Source organism: Malaclemys terrapin, chromosome 7, assembly GCF_027887155.1.
Source record: "Malaclemys terrapin pileata isolate rMalTer1 chromosome 7, rMalTer1.hap1, whole genome shotgun sequence".
Taxonomy (NCBI): domain Eukaryota; kingdom Metazoa; phylum Chordata; order Testudines; family Emydidae; genus Malaclemys; species Malaclemys terrapin.
The window spans coordinates 24,923,439-24,938,732 of NC_071511.1; the positions used below are offsets into that span (position 1 = coordinate 24,923,439).

At 38.2% G+C, this 15,294-nt stretch overlaps 1 protein-coding gene across 2 annotated transcripts in view; it reads left to right on the forward strand.

Moving 5' to 3' along the window:
* Positions 1-15,294, forward strand: part of DNAH12 (dynein axonemal heavy chain 12) — a 169,257-nt gene that overhangs the window by 123,254 nt on the left and 30,709 nt on the right. The window contains exons 51-59 of one of the 2 annotated variants that reach the window (XM_054036279.1): positions 1,097-1,237; positions 2,441-2,682; positions 3,044-3,191; positions 4,834-4,979; positions 6,302-6,516; positions 6,630-6,635; positions 8,924-9,116; positions 10,310-10,502; positions 13,688-13,860. In XM_054036279.1, the coding sequence (XP_053892254.1) occupies positions 1,097-1,237; positions 2,441-2,682; positions 3,044-3,191; positions 4,834-4,979; positions 6,302-6,516; positions 6,630-6,635; positions 8,924-9,116; positions 10,310-10,502; positions 13,688-13,860 (1,457 nt within the window). The remainder of the gene's footprint in view (positions 1-1,096; positions 1,238-2,440; positions 2,683-3,043; positions 3,192-4,833; positions 4,980-6,301; positions 6,517-6,629; positions 6,636-8,923; positions 9,117-10,309; positions 10,503-13,687; positions 13,861-15,294) is intronic. The other variant, XM_054036278.1, reaches the window with a different exon arrangement.

Here is a 15,294-nt window from a genome sequence, read left to right on the forward strand (position 1 = left end):
GGGAATACAGTGATTCAACTCCTCCTCTCAGTGGCTCCTACCAGTGGTGCCTCCTATGGCATTCCAGCAGGATTTAGAGTTATCCCTCAGTAGGTACCCTGTAGGGGATGTCTGTACCACTGCCCGCTAGCTCCTTGGGTGAAAAGTTCTGTACCGAGATTTACCCAGCTCAAAAATATGTAAGTAACATCTCCTTGTACCAGTTTACTAAATCAGTCCCTGTATGTTTACCAGAGTAGCTGTGACAAAATCAGGTCTGGCATAATACATTTTATTTAGTTTTGAAAGGACTAAATATATCAGTGGGTTTTTTTTATTTCATGTAAAAAAACTGTTTATCTGAAAAATAGATTAAATCTGACAGTGTGGATAACATATGATTATATGCCCAGAAATGTACAAGGGCACAATATAAAGATGTGACCTCTTCCTGCAGGGAACTTATTGTCTAAGGCAGTGGTCTCCAAACGTTTTTGATCGCGCACCCCTATCAAAGCAAAAAAAAAAGCTGCTCAGACTCCTGCCCGAACTGACGAAGCAAAAAAAAAAAGCGCTCCGCCTGCCACACACCCCCACGGATACTCTTGCGCACCCCACTTTGGAGACCACTGGTCTCAGGGCCTGATCCTTGCAAGTTGCGAGTACTTAGTATCTCAAGATTGGGCCCAGAAGTAGGCACAGGCAATGTAATTCATTCACATACTCTGGTTGAAGATCCAGTCTTCATTCAGTAAATATAACTTTGGGGATCATCATTAAAAAGCTTTGCTGCAGTAAGTAAATTCTAAGGAAGAATATAAAAGAAGAAAGGGAATGCATTTGTTTCAGAAGGAGGGGCAACTTAAAATAAGACTTGAAGGACACAAAGGATGGCGATCTGACTAGGGGGGAAGCTGGGTAAGAATGTAGACATTAAGAAAATTAGAGAAACAGATTAGTGCTGGACTCTGTCACAGTTACCCATATTGAGTAATTCCTTACTGATTTCAGTTGATCAACTTTTGGAGTTAAGGTATTGTTCAGCAAGGTAAGGGTAGAAAAACTGGGCCTGAGATAAATAAGGTTTTCCTATGGCTGTAATGTTTTTATCATGTAGGTGACTGTCATGCAGAAGATTCGTTCTGAATATCTGACTAATCCTGAGTTTGATCCACCTAAGGTGGCTAAAGCATCCTCCGCAGCTGAGGGTTTGTGTAAATGGATTATGGCTATGGAAGTGTATGACAGAGTTGCTAAGGTATGTTTTGATACCATTCCTGAAACTCCCGTTGACTTTAGTGGAAGCTACATACACATGAGGACTACAAGACTAAGCTATTTATTATGATTGCGGTTAAACTGAAATAAAAGGTTCTGCATTGGAAAATAAATTTAGGACATATATTTTCAAATTTAATAGCGGACTGTGAAGATGAAAATAACTGTCAGATTTGATGAAGATAAGATATGTTTTACTGAAGCAGCATACAGATTAAAATGAAGTACTATAAAGTCTGTCAAAAACTACAATAATACTTTTATTTTCTGCTTATACCATAAAAGAGGATATCTAAAATTGTGATCCAGGAGGTCCATGGGGAGTGGGTTGTCTACATAATTAAATATTTTGAAAATCAAGGAAGGAAAAAAGGGGATGGTGAATGGAGAGAGAGTCCATGCAAGAGACTTTCTCTTACAGAGAATTCCAAAGAATTAAATAGTTGAGGAGTCTCTGCCGTAGGGTACACACACCACTAAATAGAACAGAAATATGTTCATTCTACTAGAAAACTGTGAAAAATATTTGTATGTTCTTTTTTTCTTTAAACAATATGACCTAAATTACCATCTGTAAATGGATATTGAAAATCAAATGATAAATAAAGTAATTTTTTTTAGCCAATGGATGGTACTTTGGAACGATATTGTTTTGGGGATTTTTGTATAGTTTTTTTCTTTTAATTTTTAACTTAGAGGAAAAAGGAGAACAAATTCTGTCTGCTTTAATCCTTGTTTATCTCACTTCGGTATTTTTTTTTATCAATGGTACTAACATTGCTGCTATAATAATAATAAAAGGTGTCCAATGTTGGATGCAAATTTATGGCATGTATCAATACAGTATGTTTGCTGCCTTGGTAATGCAACTTAATTTTTTAATTTAATACAATAAGGTTCTGAGCCAGTTTAATTTTAATTTTTTATTCAAGTAATTTAGAATGAATTTACATTGTTAATTGGCTATGCTTCCTAAGCTTCAATCTCAAAAAACATAGTGCATTTAGTATATTAGACCCACCTCCCTATTCATCACTATGGCTTCTTTCCAAATATGAATATTATAAAATATTCTCTTCCTTACCTTGGAATATTGATCCAAAGTGTTACATATAGAACTTTATACATCAGTAAACCTATAATATATGGATTTAGCATCCCTGCATTAATTGTAATTGAACAGGTGGTTGCTCCCAAGAAAGCCCGTCTAGGGGAGGCCCAGCAGTCCTTAGCAGAAACTATGGCATTACTGAATCAGAAGAGAGCTGAACTTGCAGCAGTGGAGAATCATTTGGCAAAATTGCAACAAACCTTTGTTGAGAAAACTGAAGAAAAGGCTCGTCTAGAATTCCAGGTGGCTCTGTGTGCTAAGAAACTAGAAAGAGCAGAGAAGCTGATTGGAGGACTGGGTGGAGAAAAATCAAGGTCAGATGTAAATACAAATGCTGATTCGAACATGCATCAAAAAGTAGAGACAAAACCTGAGCTTTAGTTCTCTGAGCCTTAAACTTTTGCATCCCTGTGTCCTCATTTGGGGACTGGGGCAATCAGGTCCTTCAAAGATTGTCAAAGGTCCCAATATTGTGATTTAAAAAATACTCACCAAAACACTTGAGGCAGTCTTCAAAGCAACATTCAAGGGCACAAATACAATGTTTTAATTATTTCTTTGCAATTCACCTTTAACATAAAGGCAAAACACTTCTTGTGTTGATGATGTACTCTGTTAATGCTACCAATATAGCGGTTTTAACTTCTTTTATATGGTATCTTTGCTTATCTGTAGATGGTGTAATGCTGCAAATGATCTTCAAAATACATATGATAATTTGACAGGAGATGTTCTGATATCAGCTGGAGTGATAGCTTACCTGGGTGCTTTCACTATTGCCTTTCGACAAGCGTGTACTAAAGACTGGAGCAAGTTGTGCAAGGTTAGAAAGTTTATCTTAGGTTTAAATAATATCTTTCATCCCAAGGGATCCCAAAATGCTTTACAATCTGTGAGCCAAATCTTGAAATTTCTAATTTTTTACTTGGTGTCTTAGTAAAATCATATTAAAGTTAGTGGTCTAAATTTTGCTGATTTACACTTCTGTAAATCTAGAGTAATTCAGTGGATTTATTCCAGGTTTACACTTGTGTACCAGCAATTATCTGATGTTGACCCATTGACTTCAGTGAGAGTTTCACGTGAGTAAAGACTAAGTAATGATTGAGAGGACTTCAGAAATTGGCCTTAAATAAATAAAGGAATCACTTTACAAACTAAAATGCAGCCACATTTTGATGGATGGCACAGTGCTAGCTAGTCTGTCCAACCCAACCACAAACCAAAAGAATTTTTACATATTTAGTTATCCTGATAAAAGCCCTGTCCCCAAGTAAAGCCCTTCAAGTAAACCATTTAAATAAACCATTTTCAACACTACCATGTTTGAGATGGTGCTCCTTTACTCTGTTTCCAAATCTAAGTTTTGAATGGATAAAAATGAAACATTTTTTAAAGTTTGTAGTATGGATGCAAACATGTTAAGCACTGTTAAACTGTGCTACTTCCCTTTAAAACATTTTAAAAGTGGTTGCATGAAAAGGGCTTGCATACTTGCAGAATGAAATATCAAGTCACAATCTAATGCCCTGATTCTGCAAAAGGAATTGCTCAGATGGACCCTTACTGCCATACAGCATCCCACTGATTTCAGTCGGACTCCATGGGGCATCTGTTTGCAGTACTGGAGCGTGAGGTATGGTGGATGGCAAGGTGGAAGATAAAGGCTTAGGCTATGAGCCTGCAAAGGGACCAATAGGGCTAACACAGGACCAGAATATTCCCTTTGCAAGATCAGGGCCTTTCAACTTCCACTTTGTGGTTGGATGTTGCTAGTCCTAGCTGCTCTTAGGTCCCAATCCTGCAAATAGATGCACTAATTTTGACCTATGTACCTGTACAGAATCCCATTGTTCTACTGAAGTCAGTGGTTTTCCTCATGGGTGCAGAGGTCTGTGCTAGCACATATATTTGTATAGCTGGTGCTTTACTGAAGAAATTATTGCTGCACAGTACTTGCTTGTGCTTTTTTTAAAGAGATACCATAGACTTGTACCATAGACTTGATTTAGGTAAGTAAGTAACGATGAAGTAATATGTGACTGACCGGCATTGGAAAAGTGCATTATATTAATTGGAAGTCTAAATACAGAACAAATAAACAAAAGTTGGGAAAATTTTCTTGCAATTTAAAGATTTCCAGATGGTTCTGTTTTCCCGACTACACTGCAGTGTGTTAGTGATCATCACACAACGTATTACAAAAGGGTAAAATAGAATACCTTCAGAACTGGAAAAAAAAATCGAGAAAAATCTCACAAAATTGGGGAAAGTCACCACAAAATTTGTACTAAATTGGGAAAAATCTTTCCATTTTCTGCAAAAGTGAATTCCCCCCACCCCATGATTTTCTCTCCTTGAACAAAAGCCAATTTTTTAAAGCAAGTTGTGAATAAATTAATACTTTTAACCTAAGCAGTATTTTAACAATATTTAAAGAAATAAAGATTTATTTTTTCTTGTAGGACAAAAATATCCCTTGTTCTGAGAACTTCTCCTTGAGTAAGACCCTTGGTGACCCAATAAAAATCAGAGCCTGGAATATTGCTGGATTACCAACAGACAACTTTTCAGTTGACAATGGTGTGATAGTTGATAACTCCAGGCGTTGGTAGGTAACAAAGAAGCTAATAATTTGCTAAAACAAACTGAGATTTCAGACTAAATGAAATTTAGTCTATATACTAGAAACAGAAAGGTGCTGCATACCCTTCTCCTCCCAAACCCCTCAGTGGAACTTGAGGAGGCTTTGTTCCTCACAGGATCAGACCCAATGTTTTCAATGGGTGAAAGTTTTCCTTCCAGAATATTACAGATAATTTTTTCATCTTTAAATGCAGTTGTTGAATTTTATATTGTGATTAAACTTATTTCTGGATTATCCACATTTTCCAATGTCTCTATTGTACACAATGACTTTACATTGCAGAATTATTGACTAATAACACAGATTGATATAAGTCTGGTAATTTCTTCTTTTTTGCAGTTGTAGAAACATAGAAGGCAGAAGGACATTTTTGACAACAGTTTTAATAAATATTTTTCTTGTGTGAGCCATTAAATATATAAACCACAATATAGAAAAACTGTGCATCAGATTATACACATATTTCAAAGTCCTATTGCTACCACAGTCAGCTTCAGCTTCATTCTTTGTCATGTTTTAGAGACTAGTATTTTGGATGAAATTGACTTCTGTGCAGAGGGCCAGCGCAAGGATTTTTGTTATCAAAGTCTGATCTAAGCCTTATTTTGAGGACTTAAGTCCCACTTAAATGCTGTGGGAGCATTGGGATGGCCCTCTGCACAGAAGTGAATTTCAATCAGTAAGAAAAACATTACAAATTGCAATAATAATGTTCTATTATTTATTCTGTTCTGGAACCTGAATGTTGCCTACAGGAAGAAAGACACTCAGATACTATTTATATCCCTTCAGTGATCCTCCATTGAAACTCAAACCGCCTACTTGTGGGATATACTAAATTTGTCTGACAGCTTTTGTGCTAAAAGCTTTTGCTTCCTTTAAAAAAAAATATATATAGATAGATATAGATATAGATATAGACTCATATCTTCAGTTAAGTGCAAGTGAGTACAGCTCCATATTGCAAAACTCACATATAATAAAAAATTCTAAAAAATCAGAATTCCAAAGGAGAAATACAACGAAGCTGTCAAAAAAAATTCTGAATTCTGACCTGTTTTTTTTTTTTTAAATCATAAACACCATCTTCATGGCTTTTAAAAGAATTCTGATATTTCTGTTCAAATTGTGACTGTAATACTCAGCCAGTGGATGTTCATCTCTTAAAATAATACAGCCATAAAGTATCATGTGTCACTTTCTTCCAGCTAGTCCATAGCAGAAATAATCTTGAATTTACAAAAAGTCATGTATACTGAGCAAGTTCTTTGTACTGTACATTCTAGGCCATTAATGATTGATCCCCAGGGTCAAGCCAATAAATGGATAAAGAACTCCGAGAAAGAAAACCAGTTGAGTGTTATCAAGTTCACTGATACAGACTACATGAGAACTTTGGAGAACTGCATTCAGTTTGGAACTCCACTTCTGCTAGAAAATGTTGGGGAAGAGCTAGACCCATCATTGGAACCCCTGCTGCTTAGACAAACCTTTAAACAAGGTACAAGAAAATTAGTTATGAGCCCAGAAGTATGCAGCATTAATGCTCATCTAATGATCTGTTATATCAGCTAATATTTTTCTTCTTTCTTTACTTTTGCTGCTTATGATCAGAGAAAGGTAATTTGATAGCCTTCTTAAGCTGATTTTTACTTTTTAATAAAGTTCACAAATGTCACATTATAGATTTCTTACTTGAAAACTTCACTATGCAGCGGTGATATATTTAAATATAGTAGGTTTGACCCTGCAAAGGTAAAACTCCCATTGATGCTGAATATCTTTTTTCTGAAGTGTTATAATATACTAGGTAATGCTAGATATCTTATTTATAAAATATGTTTTAACTTAGTAGGCTGTATTATTTATTGCATTAAATTCTAAGTTAAGAAAAGTTATCATGGTATTTTGCAAAAGTTGCAATTTTTCATGTAAGTATTATCTTCTCAAAGTCATATGATGATGAAGAAAAGGTCCTGGTTTAAGGTGGGAATCTCCTTTTTCAAAAAATGTATCCTTTGTTTTCCAAGTGATAAAAAGGGGTGAAATTAAATAAGTGAGAGAAAAAGAGTGGGTAGAGGGACCTGAACACTGAATTTTCTTGTTTTGTTTTCAAATGAAAAATGAAAATTGAAACAAAAATATTTGGAGGTGTAGGAGTCAGTCTGTGAGCAGCCCTCCCATGGATAAGAGGAAGATGTCTGGGTTATGTGTCCACCCTTTAAAGATCCCCTCTCTACTTGAGTGGAAGATAGAAAATGGATGGTCTGTCCCTGAAGATCTTCTGCTCTTTTAGAGAGAGCTGATCAGACTGGGAGGGGAATAGGGCTGTAGCAATCTCCTATGTCTCTAAAGGTTGAGCCACAGACAACCTGCCCCATATGTGCTTGTTGCAGCAGACGCTGGTGGCACATATATGTTGTAAATATTTGTACAGGGCCACAGGTGTGTGTGACACTTTACGGACAAACAAAAGAACTTCCAGGGAAATTTTACAGTCTAAAATTATACAAAGCATGACAGGTGGTAGCAAAAAACATAGGAGAGTTTGGGTTAAGGTCAAATAAGATTATGTGCTTGCTTGATATGCTGTGTATGGATCTTGTCAAGATCATCTTGATATCTTGTTTTAATACATGAATTGGCTTGAGCTACTGTGAAACAAGAATATGAAATTTAAAAGCAGCCACACAAAACCTGTACCTTTTCCAATTGTATATGTACACAGTAAAGGAAGGGCAGAAATGTGTGACCCCTCAATTATTTTTACCTACCATGGATGAATTCCTGGCAGGGCTGGCTCTAGGATTTTTGCCGCCCCAAGCAAAAACAATTTTGGCCGCCCCCCCATTTTTTTCTTACCCCACCCCCGGCCTCGCCTCAACTCCACCCCTTCCCCAAATCCCCAGCCCTGCCTCCTCCCCCCAGGCTCTCAAGCCTGGGTGGGAGGGGGAGATCCCGAGTGGCCACGGCGCACGAAACAACTGATTTGCGCGCCGCTGCTCCCCCTCCCTCCCAGGCTCTCAAACCCGGGAGGGAGGGGTAGATCCCGAGCGGCCGTGGCGCGCGAATCAGCTGTTTCGCACACCGCGGCCACTCGGGATCTCCCCATCCCTCCCGGGTTTGAGAGCCTGGGAGGGAGGGTGAGCAGCGATGCGCGAGCGGCAGCAGCGGAGGTGAGTTAGGGTGGCCGGGGCACATTTTTAGGGGCGGCATAGCCCGCGCCAGAATGCTGCCCCTAAAAATGTGCCGCTCCAAGCACCAGCTTGTTTTGCTGGTGCCTAGAGCCGGCCCTGATTCCTGGCTCCACTGAAGTGAGTGGTAGTTATAACATTGACTTATATGGGGCCAGGACTCACCTTGTTTCCAGCTCTTACTATCTGAGGTTACTTGATTTGCTTTTAACAAGACTTTTGCTTTTCTTGATCACAAAAGTAATATTTTTTGCATAAATAATGGAGGTAAACAAACATATAACTTACAGTGTGATGTTTTCTCGGGACGTCTCGGATTGTGGGTCACTTTATTACCATCTTGCCTCTAGTGTGAGGGAGTTTATCTTGTGGTATCTGGGTGTCAGCCCTTGTACACTGCCAGCCTTTCAGCCACTCGCATTCTCCTCAGGACTCTGCCAGTCCTATTTTGATTTGCAGGTTAATGATAGGTGCACCCCAATCCCCAAATCCCCTTGGAAGAGCTTTCTCCTGTATCATCCAGCCCCTGTCACTGGATACTCACAGTAATTACCAAGTAAGCTGTCCTCAAGGAGACAGTGTACACGCATGGGAGGGTTACGACTCAGGATCAGTTCCAACACAGCACTGTAATCTATTTATGGTGAAAACCAATACACATTTTTTAACAAAGAACAGCGTCACATGCACAAATGTTTGTCTTCTGAACTTTAGGGGGCATGGATTGCATCCGACTTGGTGAGACAGTTATTGAGTATTCCAGTGATTTCAAATTTTTTATTACAACAAAACTAAGAAATCCACATTATATGCCTGAACTGGCTACAAAAGTTTCTTTACTCAACTTTATGATAACACCAGAGGGACTTGAAGACCAGCTACTAGGTATTGTTGTTGCAAAAGAAAGGTATGTGTTTGTTTATTGCAAATAGGCAAATGAAATATTCTAAACAGGAGACTTTGGAAGCAATTAAGAGAAATGTTCATAATAAAATGGGGCAATTGTTAATGATTCTAAATGTTTTTTCATAACAACTATAACAATCCTGGTATTCTAGCTGTCTTATTTAAGATATTTCTAGGGAGTCCATCACTATAGTAAGTGTGAGTCATCTGAGATACTGGAAAAGTGTTTTGTTATTTAACATTATCACTGAGCAACCATCATTATTTGTTTTCTGATATGGCTTCCTGGCAATCAAGCCCATTGATTTTGCACATGCAGATGTGGATATTGGATTATTAGACTGCATTTTTACTTTTCTATGAAGGAAGAACATGGTGGCTCTGAAACTGTTTCTAGTTCTTGTCTAAACTCAAAACAGAAACAGATTTAATTGGATTTCCTGGGTTTCTGATCATTCAGACAAACACAGAACTGCCCACTCAAATATACTAGATTCACTTGCTAAAAAAATCATAATACATTTAATTACAAACTCAAGCAGTACTGAATAATATTTACTCAAAAACAAGAGTTACATGTATAGTAATTAAAAATTAGGATGAACTGACATTTTCAGAAGTCTGGATATAAAATTTTAGGCAAACATTTTCAAACATAAAACTACTGTAACCTAAAGTTTTGTACCTAAGTCCATATGTAGGCACCTAAATAAGTGGCCTGATTTTCAGGAGCTGAGCTCTGAATCAAGTCAAGGATTTAGGGGCCAAATTCTGTAGTGACTGAAAACCTGTGCAACCCTATTGATGTAAGTGGGAAAGCTCTGGGTGTAAGCATAGAATTTGACCCCCAAGAACTTAACTTTGGGCACCCAGATTTGAAAGTGTTGGCCTTAGTGTCTTGATAAAATTGAGAGAATAAAGAGGATTGGCGCTAATGTAGTTCCAGTATAACTGTATAGCTCAGTGGTAAAAACTGCATTAGTGGAATGCTAAGATCCTGACACAAACCTCCTAAAATCAAGAGGTAAGGTTTCTGTGACACTAATATTACGTGATCATATAACATGAACAATGTGATCTACTTTTAGTTAAATATTGATTTTACAAATATGGATTAACTACATGCAGGTATCTGAATATGTAACAATAATAATATAAAAGGTAAACTTTGGGTGTATGTTTTTTGGTTTTTAGACCAGAATTAGAAGAGGAGAGGAATGCTCTCATCCTTCAGTCTGCAGCCAATAAAAAACAACTAAAGGAAATTGAGAAGAAAATTTTAGAAACCTTACAGTCTTCTGAAGGGAACATTCTGGAAGATGAGAGTGCTATCATGGTCTTGGACTCTGCTAAAATAATGTCTAATGAGATCACCAAGAAACAACAGGTAAGGAATGTTAGATTTTTGTTTTCAAATTCAGTGGTTATTGTGTACAAAACCTAAAAGCTTGCTTGCTGCCTGGAAGACTGGGAATTAGAAGCAAAATTATATGCTTCTGAATGGAAAAGATCAATTTATAAGAAAAAGAAAAACTGTTGAGCAAACGCTGAAATCCTTGTTCATAGTTAGTTCAGTCCTTACTTAGGCAAAACGTCCATCTTCAAAGGCAGTTGTGCCTGAATAAGGATTGAGTAAGAGATAAGGCCTTCAGGATTTGTCCCTCTATTAACGTAGTTGTAAGGGTCTAATTTTTAAATGAATAAAAGCCAGTCTTTTAAGGAAGACAGTAATGGTGTAGCAACAGACATGGGACTAGGAGCCAGAAACTCCAAGTTCTAATACTGTAAATGCCTCTGACTCACTGCATGGCTTCATGTGAGTCAGTTAACCTGTCTGTGTGTTAATTTTCCCACATATAAAATGAGAATAATAATACTTACCTTTAGGACATCACAGAGGAGGCTGGGTGGATTAATTAAAATTTTTGTGGTACACTGAAGATGGGAGATGTTATATATGGGTAAGCATAGTGGGCCAGATTGTCCCCCAATTGGAAAAACCTGCATATGGGACAAGAAACATTTTGACTGCCCATTATATGAGTTTTCTCTGAATTATCTTGTTAGTGGGCAGTGTATCATGCTAGGAAAATGGCAGTTTGACCTCTATGTTTGCAGATCTTCTGAAATAAGGGTTTCTGGGAAGGTGAGATGCTGCAATACTGTCTTATCTTCCACTGCTCTTGAACAACATTTTTGGGAGGGTCCACTGTGAAGATAATCTGCATCATATAATGCAGGGATTCCCCATTTGAGAAGGGATTGGGAAAGTGCAACAGATAATGATATTCTCCCAGTCTTAACTCCTGCCCCAGGCCTCCTTCTCCTAAATCAATTAGGCTAATTTCCTCAGAACATGCACAGTAGGACTCTTTAAGTTTGGAGTAGTGGATAAAAAGTACCATGGAGCCAGAAAGGTTTTCCCCTCGACAACCCCTGGCTTAGCACTTGTCTATATGGAAAATTTGACCAACAGAATTATAGCAGTATAATCATACCAGAATAGATATGCTGGTGAACTCCCTGTTATAACATGTTAAAGCAGAGTATTTATACTGGAATAAAGTTACTTTTATTTCAGAATAGTGTCTCCATATGGGAAGTTATCCTGGCATAACTACAGCAATATAAGTATACCATTACCATTCTGCTGATCAGTTTCCCCAGGTAGCCAAGCCCTAAGTGCCTAAGATGCATTAGAAACTGGGGAGAACGATCTGGTTCACAGTCATCTGTTAGAGCCCTATTGTTCTAAAGTAATGTAGATGTCTCTGAAAACAATCTTCTAAAACACTTTGTGTTCTGAAGCACCCACATTTCATGCAGATGTGAGGTTACAGGTGATGTTTTATCCTCAAGTCTGAATTTCCTTGCTCTTTTGTTTTTGTAAGGTCTGTAATGTCACTTTGATATGATATTTGTGGCTCAATGTGTTTAATCTTTTTTATGAAAGGAGGGTTTTGCACAGTTAGTAGATTTTCCTTAGGACTTGTACAGGATCATATTCCTAAGCAAGAAATAGGGTGTACATTACGCCAGTGACAGTAGTGAAGGTTTCTTCCTGTCCTGAGAAATACATGTTTCCACCCCAGCTCCTGGTGTCTTCGCCTTTCACATTGGCAGTTCATTGTAAAACATGGAGTCTGTAAAAATTGCTAAGGCAAGTGCTCTATTTATATCAGAGAGTGATTTCCTCTTCCGTGGCATGAAGACTGTCTGTTTATAGAGTCAGGTTAAGTTTGTGTTATCTATCTATACAGTGCAAGTAAGCACTAAATTATCATGCAGTTACCTTGCTTTAGTGGCATAGAGTGTGGCACTTCTAGGCCAGCCTGTTAACATAAATCCAGTAGTGCTCTCTGAAGGACTAAATTATTTCATAAGGAAAGGTACAGAATGGCAAAGCTGTAAAGAGAATGACAGAATTCTCACTAAAGCTCATGTAGGAGAGAAGGGTTGGAGTCTCAGTAACAGTTGCTTTCAGAAGGAACCTAATAAATTCCATATTTTATGTTTTAAGGCACAAGGTATATTTCCTTGCATGGTGACCTACTAATAAATTTCCTACAATATTTTACTCAGTTACCTAAACTTTTCCATTATACTTGAACAGACCTATCCAAATATGTGCAGGGAGCAAATAGAAATATAAGAAAGTGGAGGAAAAAACATTCCAATCTTTAGAATATACTTTCCTTTTTTCAGTAACATTAATGTTTTTTGCTGCACTGGAATTCATCCTTGTGATGTGCTTAAGAAATACATAATAGAGAAATGGGATATTTTCAAAAAGCTGACAGACTTACAGGTATCTAGACCGCAGAGAACTACAGCTGTAAACTTCGTTTTGGTAACATATTTATGAAAAATAACTTCCCTTCCATATGTGTACATAATTCTTTTTGATACCAATGAGAGTTAAGTATCATTGGTGGTGACTAGACATCTTTGAATTATCAAAGACTTTACAGCAATAAAATATCAGTGATTCAGTGTTTTAACTGTTATTGTCCTTAAACTCCATTTGTTAGCACCTAGATACATTACTACTATAATATAGTCTTACAAGTAAGAAACAATCCTTCCCTCTTTATGTTAGCTATATTCTAAGTTATTTAATTTCATATAATATATTTTATAAAAGGCAAATATATTGTTAAATATCTTCTGCTGGAATGATGATACATGAGCCATTTAAAATCCAATCATATTTCCAGACATTAATGGTGAATTCCGACACACCTGATGCAGAGGGACAAGCCTGATCGGTTGTGCCTGGTTTTGTCTTGGTCTTGACTACCTTAGGCCCCAGTACTGCAATGAGCTCTGTGGGGGAAGATCATGAAGTCAAGGGGTCTTTGTGAGAGTGCAGGGTTCCACCCACCCAGGGCTCATTTGAGGGTTAGGGCCTGAGTCTATAAGTATTTTGGAGCATGGAAGGTGTCTTACTCTGTACTTATAAAGTGTCATATACATTTATTTTTAATAATGATAGTATATACTAACAAATTCTTTATGTAGAAAGGAAAATATGAAGAGAAAATCTTTTACAATATTTGTCATTTTATTTAGGTTGCTGAGAAAACAGAAATAAAAATAGCAGAATCTCGAGAAGGCTATAGACCAATTGCAAAACATTCATCGGTGCTCTTCTTCAGCATTGCAGACCTAGCTAACATTGACCCCATGTACCAGTACTCTCTCAGTTGGTTTGTTAATCTCTATATCAACTCTATTCATGACAGGTAAGTACTTATTTCTGAGCCAAAATACCATATTTATCTTTATTTCTCTTCTCATCAACAGTTCCCTCCATTTAAAGCATTTACCTCACTAAATTAGGCTTTCCACTTCTGTTTTGTCTCATTGAGGCCCAAGTTTTTAGAAATTATCTCTAATTTTCGTGTTACAAATTTGGTCCAGCAAATATCAGCATCTGTATTTTTGCATCTGTAGTTTTATAGAAACAAATATTAATAAGTCTCTGAACTGGTTGCCCACAGTGCAGCTAGGATGGGCTCAGCTCCCCTAATATGCAGATCAGATAGGAGGTCCAAGTTGTGGTGAGGAACCATCAGCCACTGACTCTGCCCTTTTTAAACACAGACTCTCCAAACACAAAACATCTTTTATTAAGAGAAGCAATGTGATTCTTCGCTTCCAAGTGGACAGTTCTCCAACCACAAGCACTCTTCTTAATATGTCATACAAAGGATAGCACTCCGTATAGTAAGCTGCTGCAGTGTTATTTGTAGAGGATTCCAAATCTGGTGTTGAAATAGAACCCATAAAGAGTGGTGAGAGTGCCACCACCTGAGTACAACTGAGATTTTCAATTAATCATTTTGGCTGGGATATTCAAAGGAGCCTAAGGGTATGTCTACACTACGGGATTAATCTGAATTTACAGAATTCGAATTTTGGAAACAGATTGTATAAAGTCGAATGTATGCCGCCACACTAAGCACATTAATTCAGCGGTGTGCGTCCATGTACTGGGGCTAGCGTCGATTTCCGGAGCGTTGCACTTTGGGTAGTTATCCCATAGCTATCCCATAGTTCCCGCAGTCTCCCCCACCCATTGGAATTCTGGGTTGAGATCCCAGTGCCTGATGGGGCAAAAAACATTGTCGCGGGTGGTTCTGGGTACAGCCTCACCCCTCCTTCCATGAAAGCAACGTCAGACAACCATTTCGCGCCTTTTTTCCTGGGTGAACACAGCAGACGCCAGACGACAGCAAACATGGAGCCCGCTCAGCTCAAGACAGCAGTCATGAACATTGTAAACACCTCGCGCATTATCGTGCAGTTTATGCTGAACCAGGACCAGAAAAACGAGGCAAGGAGGAGGCGGCGACGACAGTGCAGTGACGAGAGTGATGAGGACATGGACATGGACACAGAATTCTATCAAACCGCGGGTCCGAGCGCTTTGGAGATCATGTTGTTGATGGGGCAGGTTCTATCCGTGGAATGCCGATTCTGGGCCCGGGAAACAAGCACAGACTGGTGGGACCGCATAGTGTTGCAGGTGTGGGACGATTCCCAGTGGCTGCGAAACTTTCGCATGCATAAGGGAACTTTCATGGAACTTTGTGACTTGCTTTCCCCTGCCCTGAAGCGCCAGAATACCAGGATGAGAGCAGCCCTGACAGTTGAGAAGCAAGTGGTGATAGCCC